This window comes from Aquila chrysaetos, chromosome 10 (genome assembly GCF_900496995.4).
Source record: "Aquila chrysaetos chrysaetos chromosome 10, bAquChr1.4, whole genome shotgun sequence".
Taxonomy (NCBI): Eukaryota; Metazoa; Chordata; class Aves; order Accipitriformes; family Accipitridae; genus Aquila; species Aquila chrysaetos.
In genome coordinates, this window is record NC_044013.1 from 39,492,946 (window position 1) to 39,506,516 (window position 13,571).

The 13,571-nt window shown below is 58.1% G+C and overlaps 3 protein-coding genes across 4 annotated transcripts in view; 2 read left to right on the forward strand and 1 right to left on the reverse strand.

The window, feature by feature from the left end:
* The first annotated feature begins 115 nt into the window (after positions 1–115).
* On the forward strand, positions 116–3,582 carry GEMIN4 (gem nuclear organelle associated protein 4). The gene is made up of 2 exons (XM_030028639.1): positions 116–170; positions 269–3,582. Exons 1-2 carry the CDS (start codon positions 161–163, stop codon positions 3,469–3,471), a joined length of 3,213 nt encoding a protein of 1,070 aa, XP_029884499.1. The 5' UTR covers positions 116–160; the 3' UTR covers positions 3,472–3,582.
* Positions 3,583–4,018: 436 nt separating this feature from the next.
* TLCD3A (TLC domain containing 3A) lies at positions 4,019–10,083 on the reverse strand. Its single transcript, XM_030028640.1, has 5 exons — positions 9,828–10,083; positions 9,219–9,302; positions 6,923–7,136; positions 6,626–6,721; positions 4,019–6,108 (listed from the first exon to the last, which is right to left on the reverse strand). The coding sequence occupies exons 1-5, from the start codon at positions 9,947–9,949 to the stop codon at positions 5,839–5,841; spliced, it is 786 nt and encodes a 261-aa protein (XP_029884500.1). The 5' UTR covers positions 9,950–10,083; the 3' UTR covers positions 4,019–5,838.
* Positions 10,084–10,241: 158 nt separating this feature from the next.
* VPS53 (VPS53 subunit of GARP complex) overlaps positions 10,242–13,571 on the forward strand; it is a 69,348-nt gene continuing 66,018 nt past the window's right edge. The window contains exons 1-2 of one of the 2 annotated variants that reach the window (XM_030028310.1): positions 10,242–10,376; positions 13,206–13,286. In XM_030028310.1, the coding sequence (XP_029884170.1) occupies positions 10,293–10,376; positions 13,206–13,286 (165 nt within the window). In that variant the 5' untranslated portion in view covers positions 10,242–10,292. The remainder of the gene's footprint in view (positions 10,377–13,205; positions 13,287–13,571) is intronic. The other variant, XM_030028311.2, reaches the window with a different exon arrangement.

Consider the following 13,571-nt stretch of genomic DNA (forward strand, 5'->3'; position numbering starts at 1 on the left):
GTTCTCTCCATTTTCGTGCACGCAAATTAATCACGGGAAGGGGGCCGGGCAAGGCGGCGGCGCTGCTACCGCCGGGCCGCCAGGGGGCGCTGCGGGCGGGGGTGGGGCTGCGGGCTCTGACGTCAGAGCGCGCCACCCGCCGGTGGGTCACGCCGCCGCCATGGAGCCCGGTGGGTGCGGGACGGGGCGGGGGGGGCAGCGGGGAACGGGGACCGGGGCCGGGGCACGGGGGGTCGGAGCGGTCCGAGGTAACGGTGTCTCCGCGCAGGACCGTGGGGCGTGTGCGAGGAGACGGCCATCCTGCACGGCGGGTTCCTGCTGGCCGCCCGGCTGACCCAGCCGCGGCCGCTGCGGGAGCTGCGCAAAACCGACTGGCCACGCGTGGGACCCCCCATCACCGACGCCCTGGGGGAGATCGGGGCCCGCTGCCCTTCGCCGCTGCAGCACAGCCTTTGGAAGAAGGAGGCCGTGGCCATCGTCTGGGCTAAAGTCCTGCTGCCGGGCCCGCCGGCCGCCTCGCTGGACCGGGGATGGAAGGAGGACGACTTCTTCTCCGTGGGCAGGATGATCCCCGACGTTAATCACACCGTCCTCTTCGAGCTGGTCAAGGCTCTCGGCGCGCCCCGGCTCTTCGTGGAGCTGCTGCTGGCGCTGCCTCGGGATTTGCGGCGGAGCCAGCTGGAGCGCTTGGTGGAGTACGTCGCCAGCGAGACGTCCCCGTCGGACATCAGGTTCTTCTTGGACGTGTGGTGGGAGGTGATGAAACACAAGGAGGGACGGGAGGACGCAACGGTCTCTGCGTTCAGCGCTCTCATCTGTCAGCGTGGGTGTGAGTCCACTCTGGATGACGGTCTCCAGCCCCCAAAGAGGTTCAAGGGTGACCCTGGCTCTCTGAACGGCTCCCCCGCTGCCACCAGCCTGCTCATGGTCCTGATAGAGGGCTTAAAGCAAACCTACAGGAGCATCGCCCTGCCCCGCATGAGGTGCTATGCCTTGGCCAACCTGGTGGAGCTGCTGTCCGTGTTCACCGAGCTAGAGCCAGCGGGCAGCCCCCTCCCTGTCGCAGAATACCTGGACAAGGTCGGCTCTGTGGTCAGCCTCTGGACCAGCGACACCGAAAGCCAGTTCCACCACAGGGGGCTGGACGAGAAGGTGAAGGAAGCAGAGAGAAGCATGAGGCTCTTGTCCGTGGCCAAGCTCTCTCGTGAGGAGCTCTTTGTTGGCTTGGACTTTCTCGGCAGCTTGTTGCGTGCCTGGGGAGAAGAGCTGCAAGGCACCCTGAACGGCTCTGAGGAGCTGTGCTATGAGAGCTACCGGCTCCTGGACACTCTTACCACCTTTGGGAAGAACCTGGATTGCTTCTCAGAGACTAGAGACCTGGGTGAAGATGAGACACGCGTCGTGTTAGAGCTGACACAGATCACCAAGGACTTTCTCAAGGAGATCAGTGCCAGCCTGAAGAGCAAGGATTTGGACGCCAGCCTTATGTCTTCAGTTGCCATGACAATCATTGAGCAAAAGCTGGACCAGCACGTGGAGATGTGCTCTGTTTTTGCATCTGAAAAGACCTGGGCCTTTTCGAAGGACTGGGTTGACTGTCTTGTGAAAAACAAAGCTCTCTTCCAAAAACCAGAGCTAGTTTTGAAATTACTGGAGACGCTGGTGAACTTTGCCATGTTCCGCCAAGACAAGGAGGCCCGAGAGCTGCAGATGCAAGTGACCAAAGCCATCGTGGAGTGTTACACTGAGCTTTCATTAACCGACAAAAACAAAGTGATCTCGGACGTCCTGGCGTCCTGGGGCGGACCAGGTCTGTCCCTGAACTTGCAAGTTGTCGTGGAGGGGTTCCAGGAGGATCTGAACGTGACTTTCAACCAGATCACAAAGAGTGTATCTGATGAAGGCCTGGCCAGGGCTGTGGCTTCTGTGGCCAGGCTCACACTGCTGTACCCCGAGGCCACAGTGAAGCAGGTTTGTAATCTTGCCGTAGTCAACCTAGGAGCACACCAGTTCCTCGCGCAAATCCTCTGCTCCTTCCCAGCGCTGAGCTTCCTGGAGACCCACGATGATCCAGGCAGGCCACGCAGCCTGGTGGTGAGGTGTCTGGAGGAGGCAGTATGGGGGAGGCTTTCCACTGCGAGGGAAGAGGAGCAGTTCCTTGAGTTCCTGGCCTTTCTCATGCAGCCAAGTTCAGGCGCCCCGCTTGTGTCACCTGCAGAGGTGACCAAAGCCTTCGTCCTTCCCTATTTGAAGTCAGACTCTGCTGAAATTGACCTGAGCCTGCAGATCCTCAGTAAGGTTTTGGGGATACAGTCCTGTCCAGAAGAGCACTGGATCAAGTCCTGTCACCCGTTCCCGCTTCTCCTCAGCCTCTGCAAGCTTCTAGATGGTTACACAAAGTACTGGCATCAGCCTAGGGACCAGCTCTTCCCTTCACTGGAGACCAAAGACCTGATACTGAACATCCTCTGCCAGCTCTGTGAGGTGGTAAGCCCAGAAACTGCCCCCTCCCCTGAGCTGTGGGTCCAGTCGCTGGCTTGGCTTCACAGGAAGGTGGCATCACTGGACTGGACCGTCGGTCTCCGGCTGAAGAAGCTTTACGGAGACCACTTCAAGAACGAGGTCCCGGCAACGCTGTTCGAGATCTGCACGCTTCCTGAGGACGAGTGGACGTCCCGGCCTTTGCCGGCTTATGGACCGGGCAGCGGGCTCCTGGCATGGATGGAGTGCTGCTGCGTGTCCACGGCGCTCAGGGATACGATGCTGACGCTCCTCACGGTCAACGTGGACAACCCCGAAGAAGTGAACCTTTTCAGCAAAGGCTTCCTGGTGGCCCTCATTCAGGTCCTCCCTTGGTGCAGCCACAGCGAATGGAAGAGGCTCGCGCACGTGGTCGAAAACCTGCTGCAGAGGCAAGTCTTGCACGTGCCGTACACGCTGGAGTACGTGCAGTACATGCCCTTGCTCAACCTCCGGCCGTTTGCCTGCTACCTCCAGTTCTCCGTGCTCCTCCTACGGGGCTTCCAGCTCCTCTGCAGCTCCAGCTGTTCCACCTGGCTGCCGGCAGAGGCTTGGCACCACGTCGTCCAGCTGTACTGCGGCAGCCTGACGGACCTGCTGGGCTCCGTCAAGAGCACCGCGGGGCCCCCCTCGCACCCCGCCGAGGACGGGACCTCCACGCAGGAGGTGTCCTTCATCTGCATCCAGATGTTCTGCCACCTGCTGCACGTCGCTGCCATGCTGCCGGAGAAGGGATGCGGCGAGGCGCTGGTGGTGGTGGCGTTGGAGATCCTCTCGCAGTACGAGACGTTCAGCGGCGCCGACACGTCCCCCAGCAACACGCTGCGGAGAGCCAACGAGAGGCACTTCCTAGAGTCCATCACGGACAACGTCGGTGACGAGGCGCTGCGTGGCACCCTCCTGCAGAAGCTCAGCAAGCTGGGAGCCTGCTCGGCCAGGGAGCCAGCTTGAGAAGCTGGAGAGGGCGACAGAGGAGAGCGCTGACCCTGCCTCAGGGGACCCCTTACATGGAAAGTTGAAAGATCTGTAATAAACCCTATCTATTTTTCTCTTCTGAACTTACTTCGCCCCTCCTGTGTTTTCTTCCAACCTAAGCAGTGAAGGGGCTGTGTAAGAGAGTGGTTGTTCCTACCCATCTTTAAGTTTCCAGCGGGAATAGCTGCGGACACAACCGTTCCTGAGCCGAGCTGCTGGTCCTGCGGCTCCAGCCTTGCCTGTTGGCGATCTGGATTTATACAGAGAGCCCGGCAGCCTCTGGCATCAGGGAAATCGTTTCCCTCCGGCTCCCCTGCCGCCAGCCCTCTCCTAGTTGTGGGCGGATTGCTGGGTTCACCATGTGCTGCCAGAGGCTGGGAAGCGAGTCGGGTGAGTTTGGGACAGGCAGGAACCTTTGGAAATACGTGTGCGTTGCTCCTGCCCGGAGGTGGGGGTGCAACACTAACCCCGTGTGTTAATAACCCGCACCCAGAAATGAATGGCACATGGGAGAGACATCCAGTGGTGTGACTCAGAAAGGAAATCTTTATTGGTCTCCTGATAGTAAATACGGCAGTGTTAGTGCAAACTGAGATGCCTCATTGGTGGGGGTTTTTTTTTTTTTTTGGTCCTTATGTAAGGCATATTATTTGCAATGAAAACAGTGAGATACAAACATCTGTAACAGGTTGCAAGCGGTTTATAACATCAGCTGGTCTCGATCGTTAATGTAAGAGTAGTGTTTCTGCAATAACTGACCGCGTGTTGGAAGAGGCCCTTTATTTTACTCCTTCCAGAATACAGCTGTGGCTGGGACAAGATCCAACACCCAAAAGAACCAGGTCTCCCAGAGCTCAGGCGTTTGTTTTTAGCCAGAAGGAAAGGCACGAGTGGCTGCAGCGGGGGGCTACTGGGGCCACGCTGGTGCAGTACGTGCCCTGGAGCAGGGGACCCCCAGGCAAGTGTGGGAGGCTGCAGGGAGGAGGTGGCTGCCCTGGCTCACGCTGGCTGCAGGGAAGGAACTGAACTGCTGCTGACTTGCACGTACCCGCAAGGCTTGTGAATCCTATGGCGCAGGGCGGGCTGGGAAGCCTGTACCCATTTTGCTGTGACTGACGGTGGAAACGGGCTGAACTGGTGAAGGACACAGCTCGGCGCCCTGCTCTGGGGTTGCTGGTTCTTCTTCCACTGACCCGGTTCCTTCTCTGCCAGCCCCTGGCAGATTTCGCCTCGTGGGGGACTGGGATGGGGCAGGAGGGATGGACCGTACGACCGGAGCTCGGGCTGTACTGGTACCCACAGGGTGCTGCCAGGGTTGCTGGTGTCGGCTGGAGGGAGAGCAGGGCAGCGTGTGCCATTCGGGCTTTCAAATACCCACTGCGGGGATGCGGGGCAGATAGAAGCAGCTGCAGTTAGGGGAGGGGGTTGAAAGCTGCATCCCCTGCCAACGAAGGGCTCTGCATAGCACCCGGAGACAGGGACTTAGCAGTCTCCTGTCCTCATCCTGCCCTTCGGCCGTGGGCGCCCTGCCCTGCCAGCATCGCTCTGAGACAGCGTAACCGTTCCTCTATCCTGGCGTGAGCTTCTCTTCGCCCCAGCCTGCTGGGGACACCAGAGCCACCCTCGCCTGGGACTGGCAGCCACAGACACCAGCAATTGTAGTGAAAAGCACCTTTGGGTTAAGCGGAGTCTTAAATGAGTTTGAGCCCAGCGGCAGTGGGAGGTAAGAGGCCGAAGGCAGCTGTAGCGTAGAGGCGAAGTCGGTAAAGGTCAGGAACAGGCTGCGCAGAACCGTGCCGGGTCCTGGCTCTGCTCTCAGCTGGAGGCCGTAAACCAGAGCGAGTCGGGGCTGCGGCAGATTCGGCACGCGTCTCCCCCGGTCCCCGGTGCTGCTGCGTGGGGCTGGGCACGTTCCAGCATCACCTCCGCTGCTGCCTCCGGGGCCGCAAGCTCCTTCGTGCCTTGCCAAGCTCGGTGCCGGTGTCTGGCGTCAGCCCTCGTAACAAACCCCTCTCTTGTAACTGTTAGTTCAGTGCCAGTATTGAATCCCAGAAGGAATGTCGTACTTATGGGCTGGCTCCTATCCCAGCTCCCACGGGTGGGAGGACACAAGGCACTGGAGCGGTGTGGGAGGAAAGCCTTCCTAGCCCGGGCTGGCGCTGCCTGGCACAGCGGCGGAGACGGAGAGGCTGCTTCCAGCTAAAAAATCCCGATGGCATCGCTGCTTCCGCCGCTCCGCTCCCGCGCTGGTCCCCGCGGTGCTGGCAGCGAAGGCGAAAGAGCTGGCGGAGGGGGGGGGGGGGGGCTGACCCTTTTCCAGCCCCCGCGCTGGGCTGCCGGCCGTTATCTGCTTTTGTCGGCGGGCGAGCTGCCGTAGAGTCGGGCGGCTTTGCGGCAGATGAGCCTGAACCAGTAGAGCTGGGGGGCGATGAGGGAGGCGTTGGCTATGTTGCAGTGCAGGGGGATGCGGAAAGGCACCATGTAAACGGGGATTCCCACCTGCCTGGCGTAGGCCGCGTACATGAAGGGGAAGAGGAGGATACGGCAGAGGAAGAAGGTCACCAGGATGACGATCCCGTTCACCTTGTGCAGGAGCGTGTCCTGCATTTCCAGCTGGGGAAGGAAGAAAGGCGAGCGTGGGGGTGGGCGCTGGGTGAGCAGCATCCCATCGCTCCTCGGGCACCGACTGTGCTGGGAGCATGGAGACGAGCACCCAGGAGGTACGGGTGAGGGGGAGCGTTTTGGAGGGGGCCGGAAAGCGGCGTGGGAAGGGACGGAGGAAGGCAGGGAGAAGGGAGGCGTGGGGGGCAGAGGGCTGGGGCAGGAGGGACCCCGTGGGGCAGGGGGAAGTACAGGCGGGAGAGGGCAGCGCTAGGACACGGCACAGCCCCCAGTTTGGGGATGCCACTGGGCATGCTGCTTACTGGGGGAAAGGGATGGGAACCTAACGGGAGGCTGGGAGGAAGGCAGCACTGGGGGGGAGCTTGGGGTTACAGCTGTGGGGCTGCCCCCCCCCCTCCAAGACCCCCAGCCCAGCTGCTGCGTGAACGGGGGCCGATGGAGAAGGGCAGGGAAAGGGTACGAACTGCCGTGGGGTTCCCAGCCCCGAGCCCCGTCCCTCCTCACCTACCTGCATGAGGATTTTGCCCAGCGATACGAAAGGCGTGCTCAGCTCTGCTATGAAGATGCAGCCCACGAAGAAGTCCCCCAGCTCTCCCCTGAAGTGCTGCAAATAAAGCCAGCAGTGAGCACGGAGCCTTCCCGGAGAGGTGGCCGGGAGCTAACCCCGAGCATCTCCGGGGGGGGGGTCACGGGCTCCCCGACCACCAAAGATGCTTTGCCAGACACAGCCTCGATCGCAAGCCCTCGAAGCCACGCGGGGTTCCTCGCGAGGGTGGGCTTCACAGCAGCCGTGCCCAGCCCTTACCTGGGTGATGGGGGTGAGCACGATGAGGATGAAGAGGTGGTGAGTCACCATCAGCCGCTCCTGCAGGAGGAAGCTCCGCACGCTGGCCAGCGAATGCTTCTTCTCCGCGATTCCCCTGTCCCGGCTCTTGTGCCAGTGGCAGAGGTACATGACGTAAACGTCGTAGGTCATGTAGGGAACGAGGACCCAGACGTACTCTACGGCCAGCCAGTGCCTAAGGGAGGAGCAGCACACACACAGAGGCGTCGCAACGGCTCCGAGCGCCTCGCGATGCTCTAAAAGGTGGAAGGGAGCCTTTGGGTCTGAAATGGAAGCAGCGGATTTTGAAGCTGATGGTTAAGCTGAGAGGTGTCGAAATTTAACTTGATTTGGCCCAGCAGAGAAAAAGGTACCTGGTACGCGCGGAGGACGCCTCCTCGGCGCGGCCCCCGCTTCGCGCTTGGCCGTGCCAGGCACCGAGCTCGGCCCAGCCAAGCACAAACACGGCGCTAACGGGAGGATCTTGATTAGCCCTACAGCCGGGTGTTTGCCGTGCGGGCTGGGGGCACGGCACCGCTCGGGATCCAGCACTAATCCAACACCTCTGCAGCAGGTAATCTTCTCCCCTAAGCCCTGGGACACCCAGAGCTGATGCTTGGTAGGAGAAAAGCTCCAAGACTGTGTCCTTTCTGCCTGCCACGCTGCTTCGGCTGGCTGCCTAACCCGGGGAGCAGTTGGAAAGCACCCGGCGATCTCAGAGTTAATGAGAGATGCCTGGCCTGGACTCGGGAGAGTGAAGAGCAAAATATCTAATATAGGCAATAAACCCCCGCGAGACGTTTGTCTGTTGGGAAATAATTGCAGGCAGCTGCCTGTTCCCAAAGCATGTCAGAATCCCGGTTGCACAACCCAGGCAGCAGCAAGCCCTGCTCTGCAGGGAGATTGGGCTCCTTAAAAAGTCCTGAGTGAAATCACACCGATCAAAAAAAAAACCAAAACCCACCCTACGCCGCTGCTTAAAGAAATGTAGCTTGGGGCCCAAAAAAAATCTGCTTTTGCTCTCCTGCCATCTCAAGAAAAAAATTGTTGCATGCATTCCTGTTCCAGACAGAAAGATGTAAGTGATGTAAAGCAGGGAGGGGAAGTGACCAGCTATTGTGTTTGCAAAACTTGCCCAGGGCTTTGGAGGGCAATTATAGTGCCAGCAATAAAATGATTGTCTGCCTGTGTAAATAAATTGGCAAATTTTACTGCAACCTTTGTGATGCTTCCCGGCTCTCTGTCTTGCTGTCATTCTCCGAGGCCTTCCCTGCTGAGCACTGGGCTGTATTTCCTCCAGACTGAAAGAAAATCTAGGTCTCTGACCACAAAGTGTTCGCACAGAGCTGCCGGTGTTGAGAGCACCCGGGCAAGCGCACGGCTCCGGGGAGAAGGAGGGCTGCTGGCAGCACCTTCCGTCCCTGTGGGTCTGGGATTTATCACCCGCCCTATCTACACAGCAGATGTTTTATTTTAGAGCAAAAAGGTAACTCCTTAGGCTGCCTGTGTTGAGCAGGACCGGGCAATTTGGATAGATCTCACTATCTAGAGCAAGGTAGGACATTTCACATCTGTGTATTAAAGGCAAGTCTGCCATGACCGAGAGGGCAGCCCTCCCTAAACATCACCCTAAAATCTGGTGTGTGATGGTCAAATTCCAGCTCAGCATAATTATAGTCTTCCCTCCTACAATTTTCTCTGCTATTCTGGATAATAGCTCTGTTTTTAATTCTTCTGACCCAGATTGTGCTATCACTCCTGCCGAGAGCCACTTCTGGGGCAGTTTATCTCGGAGCATTGAGGACAAGGCGATGTGATTTTCCTTCAGAGCAAACTCCATACTGATCTTCTCATTTCTGGACTCCGGAATCCATTTGGCACAGAGAAGGCGATGCGCCTCTAAAATCAGATCTCACTAGGTCTGCTTGACTCGTGAGCAATTTCAGCTTCCAGCAAGGAGACTCCCTACCCCTTTAGAAGCGATGATGTCTTTATTTTTTTGCTCATCTATGGCCCCGCGTTACAGCCCATCCTGAGGACGAGACCCTCCGTGCCGGCAGATCGGCCCCAGGTCTGAGCGCAGTGAACAAGCCAGCGCCTTTTCGGGGGGTGTATGGCCAGCGCGTTGCCCAACCCTTCACCCAAAGGGGAGGAAAGAGGAACATGAAACTGGTTTTCCTCTCCCCTTTGTACGTGCAAGCCTTTGGCATAAAATATCCCGGCAGCGAAGCTGGCCGGGCACAGCCTCCGCGTGCTCCTCGCCTGGGCGCTGGATTACCTGTCGTACACCACGTCCTTGCAGTTAAGGACAACCGTGATCCCCGACACCGTTGCCATCGTGGCTTGGACCGTCGACACCAACCTGAAACCGAGAGACCAAGAAACGGGTCACCCCAAATGTCACCCCAGAAGGGCCGAGGAACGGGGCTGCTGGCCGCGGCCCGGTTGCACCAGGAGAGCCGGTAGCACTTAGACGCCTACTCCGTGCACACCCCGAAAGCCTCGTCAGGGCGAGGAGGAGCTCAGCCCCCGCGCCCGGGGCTCCCCGGGACGTGGCCGGGGTGGCCGTACCGGTGAAGGCGGCGGGGGCTCCTTTCCAGGTCTCGTCCCTTCCACCCCCGTGGATCACCGGTAACCCCGGCCCGTTGGTTCCCCGCGGGCAGAGCTACCGGTCCCAGCTCCCCTCGTAGGGTCTGGGCTCGGGACTGCCGGGGGGTCGGGGCACACACACACCCACCGCCCCCCCCCCTCCTCCCGGGTACCGGCTCCCAGCCGCCGGGGCTCGGTGCTTTTGGGCCGTCCGGATCGCTCCGGCTCCCGTTGCCGATCCCAGCCCGCCGTGATGGGTAACCGATGGCGGAACGCCTCCCGCCGATCCCGCCCGTACCTGCCGCTGAGGAGGATGCGGTCCTTGAGGCTCCATCCCGGGGCGGCCCAGCGCAGCAACCGGATGCAGAGGGCGAAGAGCCCCGGGAAGAAGGCGGAGGCGAGGGCCAGCGTTCGCCACATGGGGACGATCGTCGCCGCGTTACCTCCCGCCGCCGCTTGTCAACAGCAGGCCGGGCGGCGGGAGGCTCCGGCTCCGGCTCCGCACCGACCGACCGACCGACCGGCCCCGCCGCCGGGACGCGCCCCGCACCGCCGGGCGGCAGGCCCCGCCCCCTCCCGGTACAAACCCCGCCCCCGGGAGGGGAGACCACGCCTCCACCGGGAGGTGAGACCCCGCCCCCCTCGAGCCCCGCCCCCACCGTCCAGGCCCCGCCCCTAAGGGCCGGTGCTGTGGAGAGGGAAGGGGGGGGCGGTGTCCTCTCGTATCCCGGCGTGCCCCGCGGCCCGGAAGCGGCGGGCCGCCATGGAGGAGGACGAGCCGGAGCTGGCGGCCGGGTTGGAGGCGGCTCTGGAGCTGGCGCCCGCCGTGCAGGCCGCCATCGAGCAGGTCTGCCGTGGGGCCGGGCGGGAGGCCGGGCGGCTGGCTGGGCCCCGGGGCGGGGCAAGGTCCCCTGTGATGAGGGGCCGGGTGTGGGCGCGGCCCGGTGCCCGCTGTGTGAGGGCCCCGGCGGGCTCCCTCAGCGAGCTCCGGGCTTTCCGCTGCTGGACCCCGGGAAGCCCCAAGCTGGCCGTGCTTGGAGGAGGATGCGGCCCCTCCAAGCGTGGGGGGAGAGCCCCTTGGCCCTCGGGAGGGGACGGGACGGGCTCTGCCGGTGTCCTGGGGCTGCGCCGGCCCGGGTCCCCCGGGTCCCGTTAGCGCTGGGGGGCTGGCACCTTCCCCCGCAGTGCGAGGGCTGGTCCTTGTGGTCGGCCTCAGCTGAGCATATCTCACCTAATTGCTTTCCCATCACTGATGAACGCGGGGCATTGACTGTTCTGCAGCCGGGCACGCCTGTTCTCTGTCTTCTAATTGAATATTGTTAGTCGGTATGTAAAGCATCTTAATGGAGTCAAACGGCCCGCGACTCAGTTGAAGGCAGGATAATCTAAATGTCTTGGCTTGGCTTTGGTGATCAATATTAGGTTCCAGCTCAAGTCCTTCAACGTTCCCTGAAACCCTTTGTGGCACTTGGAGCCCAGCAAAAGTCCATGAGAACCCGGGGTAAAATCTTGTGTCCGTTGGAGTCTGACTGAGCTCGCACTGACTTCAGCCAACCCTCCCATCTGAAGAGCTCTTTCTTGTAGTAGAAATCTGTGGACAGCAACAGCAGCTGTCTCTCAAAGTATTGCTCAAATAAGTTTTCATGCTTTCTTGAGTGTTGAGGCTTGCGGATCGCTTTTGGTGGCTTTCCTCAAAGAACTAGGGCAGACCGTGGTAGCTGGCACAGCATCTCAAGTGAGCCCGGCGTCAGAAGGTGAGGAAGGTAGCGCAGTTTCTCTGTGGGTGCTGTGCCAGCTTTGGAATATTACTGCTCCAAAGAAAGAGACATCCCACATACTCTTGTCTTTGCATGGGGTTGGCACACCTGGCTGTAAAGCATTGAGTAGTTTTTGCTGAAACCTTGAGAATTGCTAAATTAAATGCCACCTTCTAAAGGAGACTTGGAACTTGCCCAGAAGAAGAATCCTCTGCACTTTACAGAGCCTTTATGTGTGAAAGCCAGAAAAGCCCGGTGTGATTTCTAACATTATACAACCAAAGAGAGTTACCTAATGACGTTTTTGTCAAGCACAAAATGTCTCTTCGAGGTAAAACATGTCTTTTAGAGACAGTCTCGGCTTGAGGTTTCGAGCAGTGGACAATCCACCATATCTCTGGCTGAGTTATTTTAACAGGTAATAAGGCTGTAGGCAGATATTCACATCCTGAGCAACGGGAGATGTTGAGGGTGACACTGTCACTTCCTCACTGGCACTTTCCAACCCAATAATCTTGTTCCTGTGCGTGTTCCTTAATCAGCTTTGGGCAAAACCTGCCAGGTCCTGGTTAAATGAGCAGAACTGGCTCAGCTGACTTCTGCCTGAAAGGGGTAGGGAGCAAACAAAGACTGGTGCTCCACCAAACATGGGGTAGTCATTTCTGGTTAATGGGTTGTGACAAAGACCTAGGAGTAGCAACTTCTTTAGCTGGTATAGGTGCCTGCAGCATTGATCTCTGTCTGCAGTTTGAGAGTGGAGTTCCTGACTAGCCTTTATCTTCCATCTGGCCCCTTGCTTCAGCTGTTCTTGATGCTTGTGGAGATTTGGGATTAATTGAATCTGCAGTTGTGAGCCCAGCGAAGGGCAGGCTGGTTGTGATGCTGCAACTGCGCTTTTGCAGTGGGCTAATGTCAGAGCATCTTCCTCACTCGGGCATGGCCTCATGCATATCTAACTGCTGCCTGCTTCTCCTTGGCCACAGGAGTAGCTTTGGGAAAGTTGCTGAAGAGGCCTGTTTCAGGGAGAAATTGCTCTCCTTTAAATGGTCTCACAAACCCACTGCTTTCGTGCTGCAAAGTGTGTAAAATGGTGTAAATGCTGCATGTGACCAGGGTGACCTGCAGAGGTGGTGCTGGGGTGTGAGCTAGGCAGGGTTTTGACCATGGAGTGCAGAGCTGATGGCTCTGTAAATGTGGAACAAATATGGTAGCAGAGAAGGGAAAGCAGCATATTTTAGTCTGTGGGGCCAAAAAGCAAAGCCTGGCAGCTGCGTTTGCATCATTTGAGTTACTTCCGAGGAGAGATGAGATTTGTTTGCACCACAGCTGCTCTTTTCCCTTTTCCGTGGGTAGGAAGAATCATTCGCAGATTCTGTTTCTCTCCCTCTTTTTCATGTGAAAGTGGCAAACCCAAGTCTCCAGAGGACTTGTACAACCATTTTTTTAATTCGTTTCCTAGTACATGGCTGTGAAAAGCAAATCCTCCATCTCTCACCATGGGGCCTCGCAAAGCCCAGGCAAAGAGAAGGGCAACGCCTCAGCGCGGAGGTTCATTTCCAGACAATGGCAAAAGCACCAGAATGGTTTGGGATGCATAATTAACAGCTCGTGTGTCTGGGGAATTCCTTGCACAGCATCGATTGTGCTGGGGCTGTATGTGGAAGCACATGTGTATATTATCTGTTTACCCAGGCTGATACCCACAGGAATTTTAATAGGTCAGAGACCTACAGAGCATGTAGGTGTTTTACTCCTGGGCAGAGGGCTGACTGCTCTCCGTGCATGCTTGTTAGAACAATGCTGTGAAACGTAATCAGAAGTGGATGCTGAAGTAATTAAAAGCAGTAGGTACTCTGTAAAGTTACAGAAATTAATGGTGATGTATTGTTGATTGTATTTGTTTTCCTCCCTCTCTTCAGGTATTTCCCAGCCAAGATCCACTGGACAGAGCAGATTTCAATGCTGTGGAATATATTAATACTCTCTTTCCCACTGAGCAAGTAAGTAGTGCTCACAGCGTGGCGTGGGGGGTAACCTGATAGTAAATGACTGAAGGCTTGTTTAAACCTGTACCCAAGCCTTTTCTTTTAAACAGTAGCACAGGTAGCAAGACTATAACAATAATCACTTCTTAAATTCGCATCTCACGAGGTTCACTGTCATTGTGTAGTTTCTTTCCATCCAAAGTACTCGCTGCAGTAAAAGTCCTGCTTTGATCTGTAGAAATAAATTTGTTTTCTATAGAGAGGTTTCTCTTGCAGTAAATTTCATAACTTGCTGTGTAT

Bases quoted from the DNA above. Each gene is read 5' to 3' on its own strand.
- TLCD3A (XM_030028640.1), bottom strand. From the start codon at position 9,949: ATGTGGCGAACGCTGGCCCTCGCCTCCGCCTTCTTCCCGGGGCTCTTC. The intron at 6,722-6,922 runs GTAAGGGCTGGG...CTTTATTTGCAG, and splicing joins TGCTCACCCCCATCACCCAG to CACTTCAGGGGAGAGCTGGG. The intron at 6,109-6,625 runs GTAGGTGAGGAG...TTCCTTCCCCAG, and splicing joins TGGGCAAAATCCTCATGCAG to CTGGAAATGCAGGACACGCT.